General features: G+C 38.6%; 1 protein-coding gene and 1 long non-coding RNA gene across 4 annotated transcripts in view; one reads left to right on the top strand and one right to left on the bottom strand.

Moving 5' to 3' along the window:
- Nucleotides 1–14800, top strand: part of abcf1 (ATP-binding cassette, sub-family F (GCN20), member 1) — a 68095-nt gene that overhangs the window by 522 nt on the left and 52773 nt on the right. For 2 of the 3 annotated variants that reach the window (XM_048616928.1, XM_048616929.1), the window contains exons 2-8: nucleotides 3583–3623; nucleotides 6902–6970; nucleotides 8783–8909; nucleotides 10378–10424; nucleotides 12019–12132; nucleotides 13752–13829; nucleotides 14693–14770. In XM_048616928.1, the coding sequence (XP_048472885.1) occupies nucleotides 3583–3623; nucleotides 6902–6970; nucleotides 8783–8909; nucleotides 10378–10424; nucleotides 12019–12132; nucleotides 13752–13829; nucleotides 14693–14770 (554 nt within the window). The remainder of the gene's footprint in view (nucleotides 1–3582; nucleotides 3624–6901; nucleotides 6971–8782; nucleotides 8910–10377; nucleotides 10425–12018; nucleotides 12133–13751; nucleotides 13830–14692; nucleotides 14771–14800) is intronic. The other variant, XM_020511877.2, reaches the window with a different exon arrangement.
- LOC125487040 overlaps nucleotides 3609–14800 on the bottom strand; it is a 40829-nt gene continuing 29637 nt past the window's right edge. Inside the window, exons 2-3 of the long non-coding RNA XR_007265616.1 lie at nucleotides 9366–9508; nucleotides 3609–4060 (exon numbers count right to left, since the gene is read on the bottom strand). This is a non-coding gene — a long non-coding RNA (uncharacterized LOC125487040). The remainder of the gene's footprint in view (nucleotides 4061–9365; nucleotides 9509–14800) is intronic.

A 14800-nucleotide genomic window follows, 5' to 3' on the forward strand; every position in this document is an offset into this window, starting at 1 on the left:
CCCTAATAATACTGAGAATATAAACTCCAGAGACTGATCCTCCCAGACAGTTGTTACCCTAATAATATTGAGAATATAAACCCTAGAGACTGATCCTCACAGATAGCTGTTACTCTAATAATACTTAGAATATAAACCCTAGAGACTGGTTTTCATAGACCACTGTTAGCTCATTAATTCTGCAAATATAAATCCCACAGACTGATCCTTACAGACAGTTGTTACCCCAATAATGCTGAGAAGGTAAATCCCAGAGACTGATCCTCACAGACAGCTGTTACCACAGTAATACTGAGAATATAAATTGCACAGACTGTTCCACATAACCAGCTGTTATCCTAATAATATTGACACTAAGTCCCAGGGACTGATCCTCATTGGCAGTTGGTACCCCAATAATACTGAGATTAACAATCCCAGAGATTTATTCACGTGGACAGCTGTTACCACAGTAATACTGAGAATATAAATCCCAGAGACTGAATCTTGCCGACAGCTGTTACCCAAAAATACAGAGGTTATAAATCCCAGACAGCTATTGCCCCAACAATACTGAGAATGTACACCTGAGAGACCGATCCTTTGGCTGCAGTTACCCCAATAATACTATGAATATTAACTCCACAGAGTCTGGTCTTCACACACACAGCTGCTAGCCCATGGATACCAAGAATATATACCCCAGAGAGACTGATCCTCGTGGATCAGTGTCTGGGATTTATACTTTTGAGTATTATTGGGCTAACAGCTGTTTGTGAGGATCTGTCTCTCTGGGATTTATATTCTCAGTATTAATGGGGTAACAGCTGTCTGTGTGGATGTCTCTGGGGTTTGAGAATTAGGTAGTACGTTGGTGAGGCTTCTTCTGGACTACTGTGTGCAGTTTTGATCACTTGTTATAGGAAGGATGTTATTAAACTGGAGGGGGTTCAAAATAGATTTCCCAGGATGTTGCCAAGAATGGAGGGTTTGAGATATAAAAATAGCCTGGAAAAGCTGACACCTTTTTCACTGAAGTGTAGGTGGTTGAGAGATGACCTTCTAGAGATTGATAAAATCATTAGGGCATAGATAAGGAGAATGACCAAAATCCCCTAGACTGGGGAAGTTCAAAATTAGGGGCCGGCCATATTATTAAGGTGAAAGGAGAAAGATTTTTAAAAGACATGAGGAGCAACCTTTTTTACGCAGAGTGGTTCGTATGTGGAATGAACTTCCAGAGGAAGTGGTGGATGCAGGTACAGTTACAGCGTTTAAAAGGCATTTGGGTAAATTCATGAATAGGAAAGGTTTGGAGGGATATGGACCTCCAGGCAGTTGGGATTAGTTTAGTTTGAGAATGCGGTCAGTGTGGGCTGGTTGGACTGCAGGGACTGTTTCTAACTTGTATGATTTTATGGTTTAATGTTCTATAACTTTGGGTCCGTGGAGAAATTAGTGAAACTGTGTTTGTTCTCCTTCAAGCAAAGTGGGCTGAGGAGGATGTTGAATTAGATGTTTAAGATTGCATAATGATATATTAAATATGGCTGAATTGTTTGCTGTGACTGGGTAGTTTGTAACCAAAAGACAAGATTAAATTAATTGGCAAGCCAGAGGCAACTCAAATTAATCTGACTGTGCTGCCTGAAAGAACAGATTCAGTTGCAACTTTCAAAGGGAGTTGGATAATTACTTTGAAAGGGGAAAATGTTTGCAGTTGTGGCAATAGCGTAGGAGAGGGAGACTAATTGAATCTGCTAAAAAGTCAGCGCAAAGCTAAGCAGCCTTGTTCTGCTATGTGTCATTGTCATTTTTGAAGATCATTCTTCTTGTTTTGCAAGAATACTCTTTTTGGAGTCAGCAGGCTCATTGTGAAGTTATATTGTACTCGTAGTTTGAAGGGATTAATCAGGCTTAAAGCTACTGGTGCAGTTTGACAGATGAACCTGAAAAAATGAACATTAAATTCAGAGAAGATTGTGTCCCAAAGTTGGGCCTAAATGTCTGATGTCATATTTTATGATCACTAGTTGCATCAAAAGTAAAAGAAATCCGAAAATGGAAGTGAGACATTCCACCCCTGTGGAGGATCACTGAAAATTCATTATCTTCTTTAGGGGAACCAAGTATAAAAGTGATTTGAGTACAACCATATCTGCAGTTAATTGTACAAATAAAGGTTGCAACAAGATTGCACTGGCATTGGAGGGGGTGCAGAGGAAGTTCGCTTGTTTGATTCTGGAGTCGAGGGGTTGGCTTATGACAAGTGATTGAGTCGACTGGGAATATACTCATTGGAATTTGGAAGAATGAAGTGGGAATTTTATAGAACATATACAATAAAGAAGGGAATAGGTAAGATAGAAGCAGGGAGGTTGTTTCCACTGGTGGGTGAAACTAGAACTAGTTGGTATAGCTTCAAAATAAGGGGGGGAGCAGATTAGGATTGAGTTGAGGAGGAACTTCTTCACCCAAAAGCATTGTGAATGTGTGAAATTCCCTTCCCAATGAAGCAGTTGAGGCTACTTCGTTGCATGTTTTTAAGGCAAAGATAGGTTTTTGAACAGTAAAGGAATTAAGGGTTATAGTGAGTGGCTTGGTAAGTGGAGCTGAGTCCATGAAAAGATCAGCCATGGTCTTATTGAATGGCGGAGCAGGCTGTAGGGGCCAGATGGCCTGCCTCTGTCCCTATTTCTTATGTTCTTATGTTTCTACAGGCTGGGGACATCCTTTGGATAATTGCTTGTGCACATGTAAAGAGACATGTATTGACATTGTAGGTTGTTAGATGAGAAATCTGCTAATGAATTCTGCATGAATGTCTCAAGCCAGCCTACTTTTACTGGTCAGTATATGCATTGGGGTTCCAGCAGCTCTACTCTACAATATTAACTTTATTGGTAGCCTTCGCAAGCAGGGCCCTAGACATGTGCTCACTGTGTAGTCTTGATGATGAGATACAGAATATCAAAATTACCTTGTGATCCTGGTTACCATAGTCAAATGTATGTTGCAAATTCATGAAAGGGCCTGTGCGCACTTTTGGCCCTGAAAGGTGCCCTGTCTAACTCGGATTACCTTGGAAGGGAAAGGTGTCTCAAATGTTTGAGCAATAGATGAAAATAGCTGTGTAGCACTATATCACAGTAGAGCCATGTCTGGTGTTGTTTACCAATATTATGTTGCAATCAAGCCAAAAGGTTGTTCTGAATATCGCACAAATCAGTCATGTGGAATCTGAATTGCGGTGGCGGTGTGCTGCAGATTTGTAGTGCGTATGTCCAAGCGACTGATAGATTGTATCAAAAAAAAGTTTCTTATACTGTTGTATAGTATCAGGATAGCTGTAAAATAAAAAAAATCCTGAACATAATTATTGACTGTAGGTAAACTATGTTCATGCATCCTTACTGTTGTAGTCTTTTTATGCATAGATCATGGCCTGTGATGTTATTGCTCAAATTTGTCATTAGAATAAATCTATCCTTCTAACCTGTTTGGGAATATTAAAACTGAATCATGAGCTTTAAGCTTCTGGTATTTTTAAATAAAGGAAAATCATTATTTCGTGACACTAAGATTTTAATTATTTTCACACAGTCCTTAAAAAAGGGAAGAAAGATAAGAAGGCCAAGAAATCGGTACGTAGATATCCATATATATCCTTTTAACTTTTTATTATATTGTCTTACAAACGTGCACTGGGTTTCTTGGAATTATTTCTCTGGACAGGCCAAGTCACCAGAACAATTAGTCCAGTCCTTCATGTGATCGTGCCATCTATTGTGTTATGTTGGCTTCCCCCACCAGCCCCATTTCAGGAATGGTTATTTGTAACCTTGTAACTTCTCCATATGTTGTCTGTCTGGAATGTAGATTTCTGTGTTGGCCCCTCTGTGTGTACATGCCCACAGATTTGTCTGTGCTGCAATGTTCCACTCTCTTGAACCTTTAGTTTTGAGACAGTTTCAGAGCAGAACAAGTAGGAAATGGCATGAGTTGGAGATTACCCCAGTATTTTATCTTCAAATTTAGTTGCTGTTCAGTTGTGAGGAAGCTCAGCAGTGTGTGTGGCTGGCTGTGAAAAACAAAATAGTACAAACAGTCACCAGGACACTTTCTAGTAGTAGTTATCACTATATAATGATCAAAAGCTGCAATTTGGATCTTTTTAACTCTTGCCAACACTGCTACACAGGCTATTATTACCAGTTCTGTTATCAAATTCATTCTGTGAACTTGGTTTGTAGGAATAAAACTGAGATTGTTTCACTTTTTGTTTTCCTCCGTTTGACTCTAATTCCTACCAATATTAACTCACTCCTGCAGTAGAATTTTCCATAATCAAAGTAAACTGTCTTTCAATGTACGTGTAGAATTTCTGTCAAATATTAAATGTATTGCTTATATGCTTAAAAATACGTGAACTACAACAAACTTGTAGTGGGAGAATTAATCTGACAGTTAGCTTTTCCTATAAGTGAAGCTCTTTTTCTAAATCACCGCTGTAAGGGGTGTTGCTGATGTCTGTGATGACTGGTGCAGATTCTGCTGTGCATTATGCTGTAAACGCCATTTTCTAATGATCCTGTGAAAATGTCTTTTTCAAAAATCCTCTGGGTTCTTACTTTATATCCTCTTTCATCCAAATTAGAATGCCTAATTACACTGCATTAGCCGTTGAATGGGACATATATCATGAATCAGTCCTTTTAATGGCTGAATAATATTCTGAGCATTGTCGTGAACTTGTAAATAAGACCAGAAGACGTAGAAGCAGAAATAGGCCATCCAGCCCATTGAAGTCTGCTCTATTCAATGAGATGATAGCTGAACTGATAACCCTTATTCTCCTGCCTTTTCGTGTAATCCTTGATTCCCTTACTGATTTAAAAATCTGTTTGACCCAGCTTTGAATGTAATTAATGATCCAGCCTCAATCGCCGTCTATGGTGAAGAATTCCACAGACTCACTTAATCTGAGAGAAGAAATTCTTCCTCATCTCTATTTTAAATGTGTGAACCCTTTATTCTGAGTTTGTGCCCTCTAGTCCTAGATCCTCTATAAGAGGAAACTATCTTTCTGCAACTACCTAGTCAAGATCCTTAAGAACAATATATGTTTCAATAAGGTCAACTGTTATTCTAAATTTCAATGAGTATGGGCCTCAACATCTCATAAATGAGTCCCTCCATACCACTATCAGCCTGGTGAACCTTCTCTGGACTGCCTCCAATGCAGTCTTTCCTGAGATTAGGGGCCCAAACCATTTATAGTTTTCCAGCTGTGGTCTGACTTGTATAGTTTTAGCAAGACCTCCCTATTTTTGTGTTCCATTCCTTTTGAAATGAAGGCCAACATTCCGTTTGCTTTCGTATTACCTGTTGAACATGGATGTTAGATTTTTGTAATTCATGGATAAGGACTCCCAAATCTGTTCTGTAGCTTTCTGAAGTCTTTCTCCAATTAAATAATATTCAGCTGTTTTATTCTTCCTGCCAAAATACATAGTCTTGCATTCCCCTATTTTGTTCCATCTATCAAGTTTTTTGCCCACTCATTGTCTATAGCGATCTGCAGACTGTTATCCTCAACACGTGTCCCTGCCTATTATTGTATCATCTGCAATCTTGGCCATAATACATTCATTTTCTTTGTCCACGTCGTTAATTTATATTGGAAGTAATTGTGGCACTCCACTAGCTTCAGGGTTGCTGTCCTAAAAATGACCTGCTTATCCCAAATTTGACTTGTACTATTAACCAGTTTTCTATCCATGCCAATATTTTGCCTCAAAAACAATGGACCCTTGTCTTAAGTAGCCTAATGCATGGTACCTTGCCAAATGCCTTCTGAAAACCCAAATGTATGACAATTACTGGTTCTGTTTTTATCTATTCTGCTTGTTAACTCCTCAAAGAATTGTCGTACATTTTTCAGTCAAAGTTTTCCCCTAGTGAAACCAGGCTGACTCTGCTTGATCATGTTATGTATTTATTTTCTGTATGCTGTGCAATAAACTTGGAACATCTTCCCAATAACATACAATAAGTGAGCTAGCTGATAGTTAGCTTTTTTTGTCTCCTTTCCCCCTTTTTAATGATAGGTGTTTCATGGGCAATTTTCCAGTCTTCTGGGACTTTTCCAAAATCTAAGGATTCTTGGAAGGTTGCTACCCGTGCTTCCACTATCTCTGTAGCTACTTGCTTCAATTTCCTAAAATGTATCCCACAGGACTTGGGGGATCTTTGGCCCTGTTGTTACCCTCAAACTTTTCTCTTGTGGTAGTTATTGTTTATTTCCTCTCCAACTTTTGCCCCCTTTATTTAGTAATTCTGTGTGTTCGTACTGCTTCGCTTGCAATCATGCCCTCCTGTCCGTGATCACAGACAAATTCTAAGCTGTCTGTTCTGAGGGATATCACTGTTCTCTGGAGCAAAGTGTCCAAGTAATGTGCATGATGTGGCATGATGTTTATAAGACATGCAGGAAGAAGAGCTGAATGGGAGCAGGTCCTGAAGTGGAGAATGTTAGTCCAAAATATGGACTGGACTAGCCATCAATCTAGATGCAGTCACTAATGCTGGGTGCTGGCTGAGAGGTCTTACTTGGGCCAACCATGTCAGGAAGCAGTATAAACAATCTTATAATTACACTGACTGATCCCTTGGTGTTTGATCACCTTTGAGCCTGTTTTGATGACTTAGGCCCATGATAGTATTTAAAAATTTATCACATTCTGTTTTTGTTTTTGTTTTTGTCATATTAAGAAACCATGACTTTTACACCTGGTTTTTTTACTTCTAAGCTTGTCAGCCATGAAAGACCTCAAACTATACAGAATAACAGCCTCTTAAGATGACATGATCTTCAGTCCAGTTTATTTATTATGTGAATATTTTCTTTCTCTCTCACTAGTTCTTTGAGGAGCTGGCAGCTGATGATAAGCAAGTTAAAGCAGAAGAAGCAATCATCATAGAACAGCAGGTAATAGCAATGTTGCCATGGTTTTGCAATCACATTTGTTAGAAGGAGTTACAGAAAAAGAATCCAATGTGGATTTCACATCAGTATCAGGGTGTCTGCGTACTGACTTTTATTCATTCTTTAGATGTTGTCTGTTGGCAAGGTCAGTATTTATTGTTAACCCCTAGGTGCCAATTAAAAGTGGTGGTGAGCTCTATTCTTCAAATCTTGCAGCCCATGTAGGGAAGGTACTCGCACATGCTGTTGAGGAGGGAGTTCCAGGGTTTTGAACCAGTGGTGAAAAATGAAAAGTGATATTTTCCAGTCAGAATTATGTCCAACCTAAAGGTAAATTAATAGGTGTTGATGTTCACATTTGCTTGTTACCATAGTTCTTCGAGGTGGTAATGACCATGAGTTGGAGAAATGATGCAGTACATCTTTTATGCAAGGTCGATGCACTGGCATCCACTTTCAGTCAGCAGTGCTGGGTGGATATCCATAATCTGCTTCTTCCTGAGGTTTTCTGCATTGCAGATACTAGTCTTCAACCAATTTGAATCACTTCATGTGATATCCAGAAATTGCTAAAGGGTACTCCAAAGGCCCTGACAATGTTCCTGTAATAATATTCAAGATTGCTTTGGAACTAGATATACCCCTAGCCAAATTTCCAGTACAACTATAACACTGGTATTAAATTGTCAATGTGGAAAATTGCTCAGTTGTGCTCTGTACACGGAGAGCAGAATAAATTCAATTTGGCCAATTGTCATCACGTCAGTTTAGATAATGAGAAAAACTGTCAGGACAGTGTTGGTAGGGTCATTGACAGTGCTGTTAAGTGACTCTTGGTCAGCAATAATCTATTCACTAACATTCAGTTTGGGTTTCACCATGTCCGTTCAGCTCCAGCCCTCAATACAGTATTCATCCAAACAGAACAGGGAAAAAAGGCTGAGCCCCAGAAATGGCTGACTTGATACCAAGATAGCATTTGACCAGGCATGGCGTCAAGAATCTCGAGCAAAACTGAAGACAGTGTGAATCAGGGTAAATCTGTTATTTGGGGTCTTACCCAGCACCAGATAATCCATCGGTGGAGGGTGGTGGTCCTTGGGATCGATTCCCATTGACTTCAGTTTTTCTAGCGTTGGCTCTTGCCACACATGGTCAAATGTTGTGTTAGTGTTGAGGCAGTCACCCTCAGCTTATCTGAAATTGAGTTATTTTGTCCGTATTTGGAGTCAGGCTACAGTGAGATTTGCAGCTGACTGGGTCCCAGTAGAATTTACTGTTTGTATGTGTATGTGACCCATATAATGACCAACTGTTACCAATAAAATCTATCAACTCCTCATGCACACAGATGTAGAATCAGCACTTCAGAAGTAATTCACTAAGTAAAATGTTTTAGGGCACTTCAATGATGCAATGAAGTGCTCTTATAAATTGTCTACTAATTGTGTTGCCTAGTGAATAGGATGTGAAATGGGACTCGATGTCAGACACTATATATCACTACAAAGCAGTTTATTTTAAGAAAACACACCTACCAAGTGCAATAAATGACATTTGTGCCCAATCAATAAACACTGCTAATAATAATAACATTACCTCATCAACAAAGTTTTGTGATTGAAAGATAGTTATTTACAGTACTGCAGTCTCAAGACATGACTGACAGGTGAAGTCATTGATCATTTGTATTCTCGCTGGAAATACTGGAGTCACTAAATGCTATCTTTTATAAATGCAAATATTTTTTCTGTGTGGCATAATATGCTGTAATGGTTTCTGCCCATTTGTTTTGTCTTGGTGCTTGTTTAATAGCAACAGAAGAAAAAACGTGATAAGAAAAAAGAACGGAACAAAAAGAAGAAGGATGAGGATGTTGACAATGTGATTGAGAATCTGAGTAAGCTGTCAGTGCCAGCTAGTGATGAGGAGGAAGAGGAAGGTGAGCTGTGCTGGGAGCAGGGGTTTGGCACAAATGATTACAGCTTCAGAAGCTTGACTGTTAGCTGGGAGTACTGAAATTTATGGTTGTTAAACCTACAGAGGTGGAAGGTGGACTAATTGACTTGAGGAACTTCAGCAAAACTGGCATTAAATTAAACACTCAGTGTTGTCATTTAAAGAAAAATGGAGTGTGATTTTCGTTTTGTATGTTTACTTCTGTGTAAAACATTGTGTGGTATAATTATGATTTTAGCTTTCAAAATTGAAATTTGCATGGAGGACTTTGAGGTGTGTAAAGTCAATTTCAAGTCATGAATAAAGAATGGTGTCAAGTTTATTATTTACTGTAAAATTAGAGACCAGAATTTTCACTTTCCTTTTAAGGTACCTGTTTATATAATATTTATTCTACTCTACTTTCAAATGTCAGTATGAACTCAATTGTAGGTCTCACCTCTGAATCAGAATATTGTTGATTTGTGTTGAGTTCTTCTCATGAGGTTTTAACTAAAAGCTCCTTTGTCCTTTTAAGGTTGTATGAAGAATCTTTTGGCACTGTTTGAGAGGAGAGCAGGCAGTTTTCCTCTTGAGCCCAACCTGCCAAAAGAAAATTAAATGTGCTGTAAAAACTAATAGGTTCTCAGTTTGCCTTTTTTAAAGAGGGAAAAAAAGGGAAGGTGGAAGTGCCTTTGAGATAACTATAGGGAGAATGATCAGAATTATTCCAGACATAAGAGATTTTCTGCAACATTGAAGGTTAGGGGAGATTTTGGAGGTACACAAAATTATAGTTTATAAAGCTGTTATACCTGACAAGGTAGGCAAAAAAAAGGACTAGGTATTTACCGATTCAATGGGGGAGCGTGGTGAGTTATGCAGTAAGTGATAATGACCGAGAGCCTACTATATGCAATTGTGACGGAAGTGGAGATGGTAGACAAATTCAAAAGACGCTGACAAACACTTGTGGGAAATAAACTTGCAGGGACAGTGGTTTAATCATTCCAGTAGTAACGTTCTGTGCCTTAAGGATTCTCTGACTCTAAGAATGACGTTCTTTTGTTTTAGGTTGTAACAAAAATTAATTCCCTGAAATTATAAACAATATACCAGAAGAGTCTTGTGAAGGTTGGGGTTCAACATAATGGAGCGTGAGTTAAGATGACATTCTGGATTTGTGTGGGGAGGAGTAGCTGGAGGAAAAATGTTACAGGACTGGAATGTGACCCAAAACTAGATTTGTGCCTCTGCTACATTTGGGAGCCACCAGGTTACTGCTTACTGTCTTTCCCAGACTCTGGTCTCAAAAAATAAAGCTGCTTCAATCTGATAGATTAATCAAGCCTTGGTTTTTTTTGTAGTGCCCACAGACTAACTTCTATGAAATTAAACATGAAACTGGCGGTAAAATTCCCTTGTGGGCAAGAAAATCCACCCTGACTCAAATGTGTTTTTCCCTTCTCCAGAAATAAAGCCAGGACGAGGTAATAAGAAGACGGGAAACAAAAAGATGGTAAGTGATGCATGACTTGCTGCTTGTTTTTCCTTCAAAGTGCCACTTCTAGTTTCAACTTAAAGGAAAAGTCGAGGAGATTGGAGAGGAATCTTCGTTCAGTGTAACGTCTGAGCATTCCTTTTGAAATTTAGAGTATCTTTGAGTCTAGTTGCTTGTTTGAGTTGAAAGATATACTTTTTTTTTTCTCAGAGTAGCAACCTCGGAGCACCAAAAAGTGAAACTTGGTTACAATATCTTATTATCTTGATACTATCCTTCACCAATGTCAGTTAATGATGAATAGATTTAGCAGAGCTTATAAGCTTTCAGTTCCAAGGTAGAAGAAATCAGGGTGACAGTACTTGAATCTTTCAATACTTCTAACTTACAAATGTGACAGACTTTTTAAGTTGTTCATGGGATGCAGGTTTTGCTGACAAAGCCAGTCCTCAATTGCCTTTGAGTAGGAGGGGTGAACTGACTTAAACTTCTCTAAGCAACATGGTTTTTGATCATACAACAGTGAAAGAATGGCCAATGTGTTCTCCAAGTTAGTCTGGTAAGTGGCTTGGTAAAGAACGTGGAGGTGTTCCCATGGGTTTGCGACCCTTCACGTGAGGTGATTGCCCTCAACAACGTTCATTGAGTTGGATGTGTTTCCAACCCATAGTGTTTTTGCTGATTCCTGTTTAGTCCAACATTATTCATACTCCTTGATATCATGTCCTATCAAGTGCTGCCTTGATGTCAAGGATTGTCCTTTTAATCTCAGCTCATGTCTGCTGAGTGCAGGATAAGGTTAGGTTTTGTGCACAGCCAGAACTTGCCTGCTAATGTAACACTTCATACCTTATCTGCCAGTAATATTTTCTGTCAGAATGAAACTTACCAATTTATCTCTTGGAATTCTCCACCGTTTGCCTTCAAGTTGGGTTGCACTTGTTTACATGTGTTCTCAAGTCTGTATGATACAGTTCAAGTATTGATTTCTTTTTTTCATGGTTCCATTTTTGCCAATTGTGTTTAATTTGAGTGATGTTCATCTGTTTGTGATGTTTCAATTTATTCACAAGCCTTTCCCCTAACTTTAAGTACTTGCCCTCTCTCCCTTTGTTCAACTATGCTCATATATGAACCCAGAAACAAAGGAGGTATTGTGGATCGGCACATGTCACTCTAACATGTCTGAAAACTGTGGGCAGTTCCAGAACAGGTGTCCAATCGGAGGCATCCTGGAGATCAGGAATTTTCAGTTCCATGCTGGAAAACTTGCATGAGATGCTTCATGAATTATTTTGTAACCCAATTGTCAAAACTAAGCTCCTGAGATTATTTAATTTGATTAACTTGAAACAAATGTTTCCTTTTCAATTTAGTGTTGGTTAATTTTTCTACCTGGCTTTATCAGTTGATATTTGAGTTTTTGTTGTTGTGTTATTGAAAAATGACGGTTTCACAGGGGATTGACTCCTCGTTATTTGGAAATAAATGATTTGTAATTGATAACTGAGATTCAGTGCATTCAACATGTTCAATTTAAAATATCCACGCTTTTTATCATTCTGGACTTTCTGTATTTTAACGTTAATTTTTTCATTTTTGTTTATTTAAGGGCGGGAATGTCTTTGCAGCTCTAAGTCTGGAGCAGAGTGAAGGTGAAGATGACGATGAAGATGATGAAACAGAGACGCAGCCACCCAAAATGAACAAAAATCAGAAAAATAAGGTTAGTGTCAATTTTGGGGAGAGGAGTCTGAATATGATGAATTTTGTATTTGTCTGTTGACACCTGATATCCTGGCCTGTTCACCAAAGGTTCATCTCATGTGCATCAGCCTCACGTACTTAACGCAATAATGGTTCTTTCAGTTGTCATGTTTTTTTTTTGCAAAGTTAGAATTTCCATTCAAGGCCATTGCTCTGTGATCTTGCCAGCATTGTAAATCAATAGCTTTACTCAGCACTTGATTGTGAAGATCTATGATCTCTACCACCAGATGGTGCTAACTATCTACAGTTTTGCTATCAGAAACCAGGCTTCTGGCAGTACTGGGACAAATACTGGTACAAGCATTTTGCTGCGTTCTGCATTTCGTGCCAATAGTCTGAGCTCTGGAAATCATTGGGTCAAGGCAGGTGTCTTCAAAAGATGAGCCCATTTGTATCAACATAGTGAAATAGCATGTAGAACTGAAGAACATGTCATTTGGCTCAACTAGTCTATGCAGTATTCACACCAGTCTCATCTGCCTCATTTGGCCTTTTGGTGTAAATCTTCGATATTTGACTAGCTTGCTTCTGAAAGCATCTGAGCTATTTTCCCCAAGCAGTTCCTGTGTTTGTGAGTTTCACCTTTCCAAACACACTCCAGGTTAAGAAAGATCTCCTTGGCTTCCTCTTGGTTTATTTTTAATTTGTAACTGAAACCATGCTTTGCCATGAACTTCAACATGAGGTTAAAGAGTTCAATGCTCAAGCAGCTGATGGTGTGCAGACAATATTGACTTTTGAAACTTTCCTTTTCATCACCCCTGCCATCACCTCTGGACTGCCCATCTGATTCCTTGAGTGGGATTTTCTGAAGTGGCATCTTACCAGCTTAGGATAGTAAACATTAAGACTGTTAGAAACCCCTTGCAGATGTCTTTAAAGTTGAGCATACACTGTCCAGCAGGCTTGCATTATCTGCAACTTCACCTTCCATCTATTGCTATCCATTAGCCATGATAATCGAGTTTCACAAATTATCAGTCTTAGCATCTTTACCTTCTCGCTTTGTCTTTTGTGCATTCTAAATAACACTGGTTTAAAAATAATTTAACTGTGTCTCACACGAAAACAAAACAGTTTAGGTGCAGAGAATCTGAAATAAAAACAAGAAAATGCTCAAAACATTCAGCAGATCTGGCGACGTCTGTAGAGAGAGAAAGAATTGACGTTTCAGCTTTGCAATTTTTCATTAGAATATGGAATGTTACATGTGGAGTATTTGAAAGAGGAAAGGCAGGAAGAACAACAATGGGCAAGGCCTGGGATAGGATTTCAAATGTATTAATTTGAAAAGCAGTGGAGCTCTCCTGAAGAGTGTTGGCCATTTTTGTCCATCCTTCATTCATTCTTTCTTTCTTAACAAAATAAATTATAGTTACGATACAGGCCTTTTGAAATTGGCAGGTGCAACGTTGAAAGGCAGTCCACTGCAAAAACGTTCTCAATATTCTTCCTATTTTTATTTAATATGGAATGTTTATTGGATTTTTCACTTGGATACTGCTTTATGCAAACTTTTCTGTTTTTGTTTTTTCTGCACTTGCTTCTTTCCTTTTCGGTCTTTCGCATTTACAGACTGCATTGAATGAGAATCTTGGTAACCAGAAACAAAGCAAAATGAAAAAGAAAGACCGTTCTGAGGGGAAACAGCAGGTAACATGTCACTGCACAAAAGGCATGTTTTTTGGCACATTGGGGTCCCTGGACTCTTAGTTTTTAACTTCTTCCCACCATCACAACCTGTTATGGAAATTACTTGGACACAGTTTCGGTGACTAGATGTTGGGTCTGCAATCCAGGGGAGCTGGAGCACTTTTCAAAGGACATGTTTTATCAAGAAAGTCATTCCCTATATGTTCTTAGTCCATTTTAAAGGGTAAATCTTGTTTCATGGACTGAGGTCCTCAATGTTGGGCTTCTCTGGTGTTTGTCTGTAACTGAAAGTGGTGGTGAGTGATAGCTCCTCTGCCTTGTGCAATCTAAATAAAACGAAAGTACGGAGCTGGGTATATGAATTCCCTCCATTGAAGGTTTAGTTCTCAGTTTTGATTACTGCTTTCACCAGAGCGGTCCAGCAGGTTTGTACGAGAATCTCAGTACTGCTGATAAACTTTGTTTTTATACCAATAACAGTTTGTTCTATTGGTGTGTTCTTCTTTCCCTTTTCTTAAGGAGCAGTGATGTTCTTACTCATGATTTACATTGTTACTAAGTACTTGAAGCAGCTTTGGTTTTGACATGTTGAACAACTAAAGTAAGAAAACGAGTGTTGTGTCATATCGTTAAGCCCTCAAGATATTTTTACATGGTTTTGCATACCTTTTATTATAAAGAAAAATCAATTTAGCACGTTAAATGTTACCATGCACTTTATTTAATAGCCATATGGTTTGAATCCATAATGTATTTTAAAAATCAAATATAAAATTGTTATGAATTTAACAAGGATGTGCAAATCGTGAGTTTCATTGGTATGTTTGGGTTAATGGTAATTGTGTTGTCTTTGTGCTCCTTAGCCTATACCTGAGGAAGGTAACAAGAAGCAAGGTAAAAAAGGCAAAAAGGACGAAAGAGGAAAAGCAAGTGAGCAAAAGGTACAGTTCTCTTAATTATCTTGTGGCATG

This window comes from Rhincodon typus, chromosome 35, assembly GCF_021869965.1.
Source record: "Rhincodon typus isolate 14 chromosome 35, sRhiTyp1.1, whole genome shotgun sequence".
NCBI lineage: Eukaryota > Metazoa > Chordata > Chondrichthyes > Orectolobiformes > Rhincodontidae > Rhincodon > Rhincodon typus.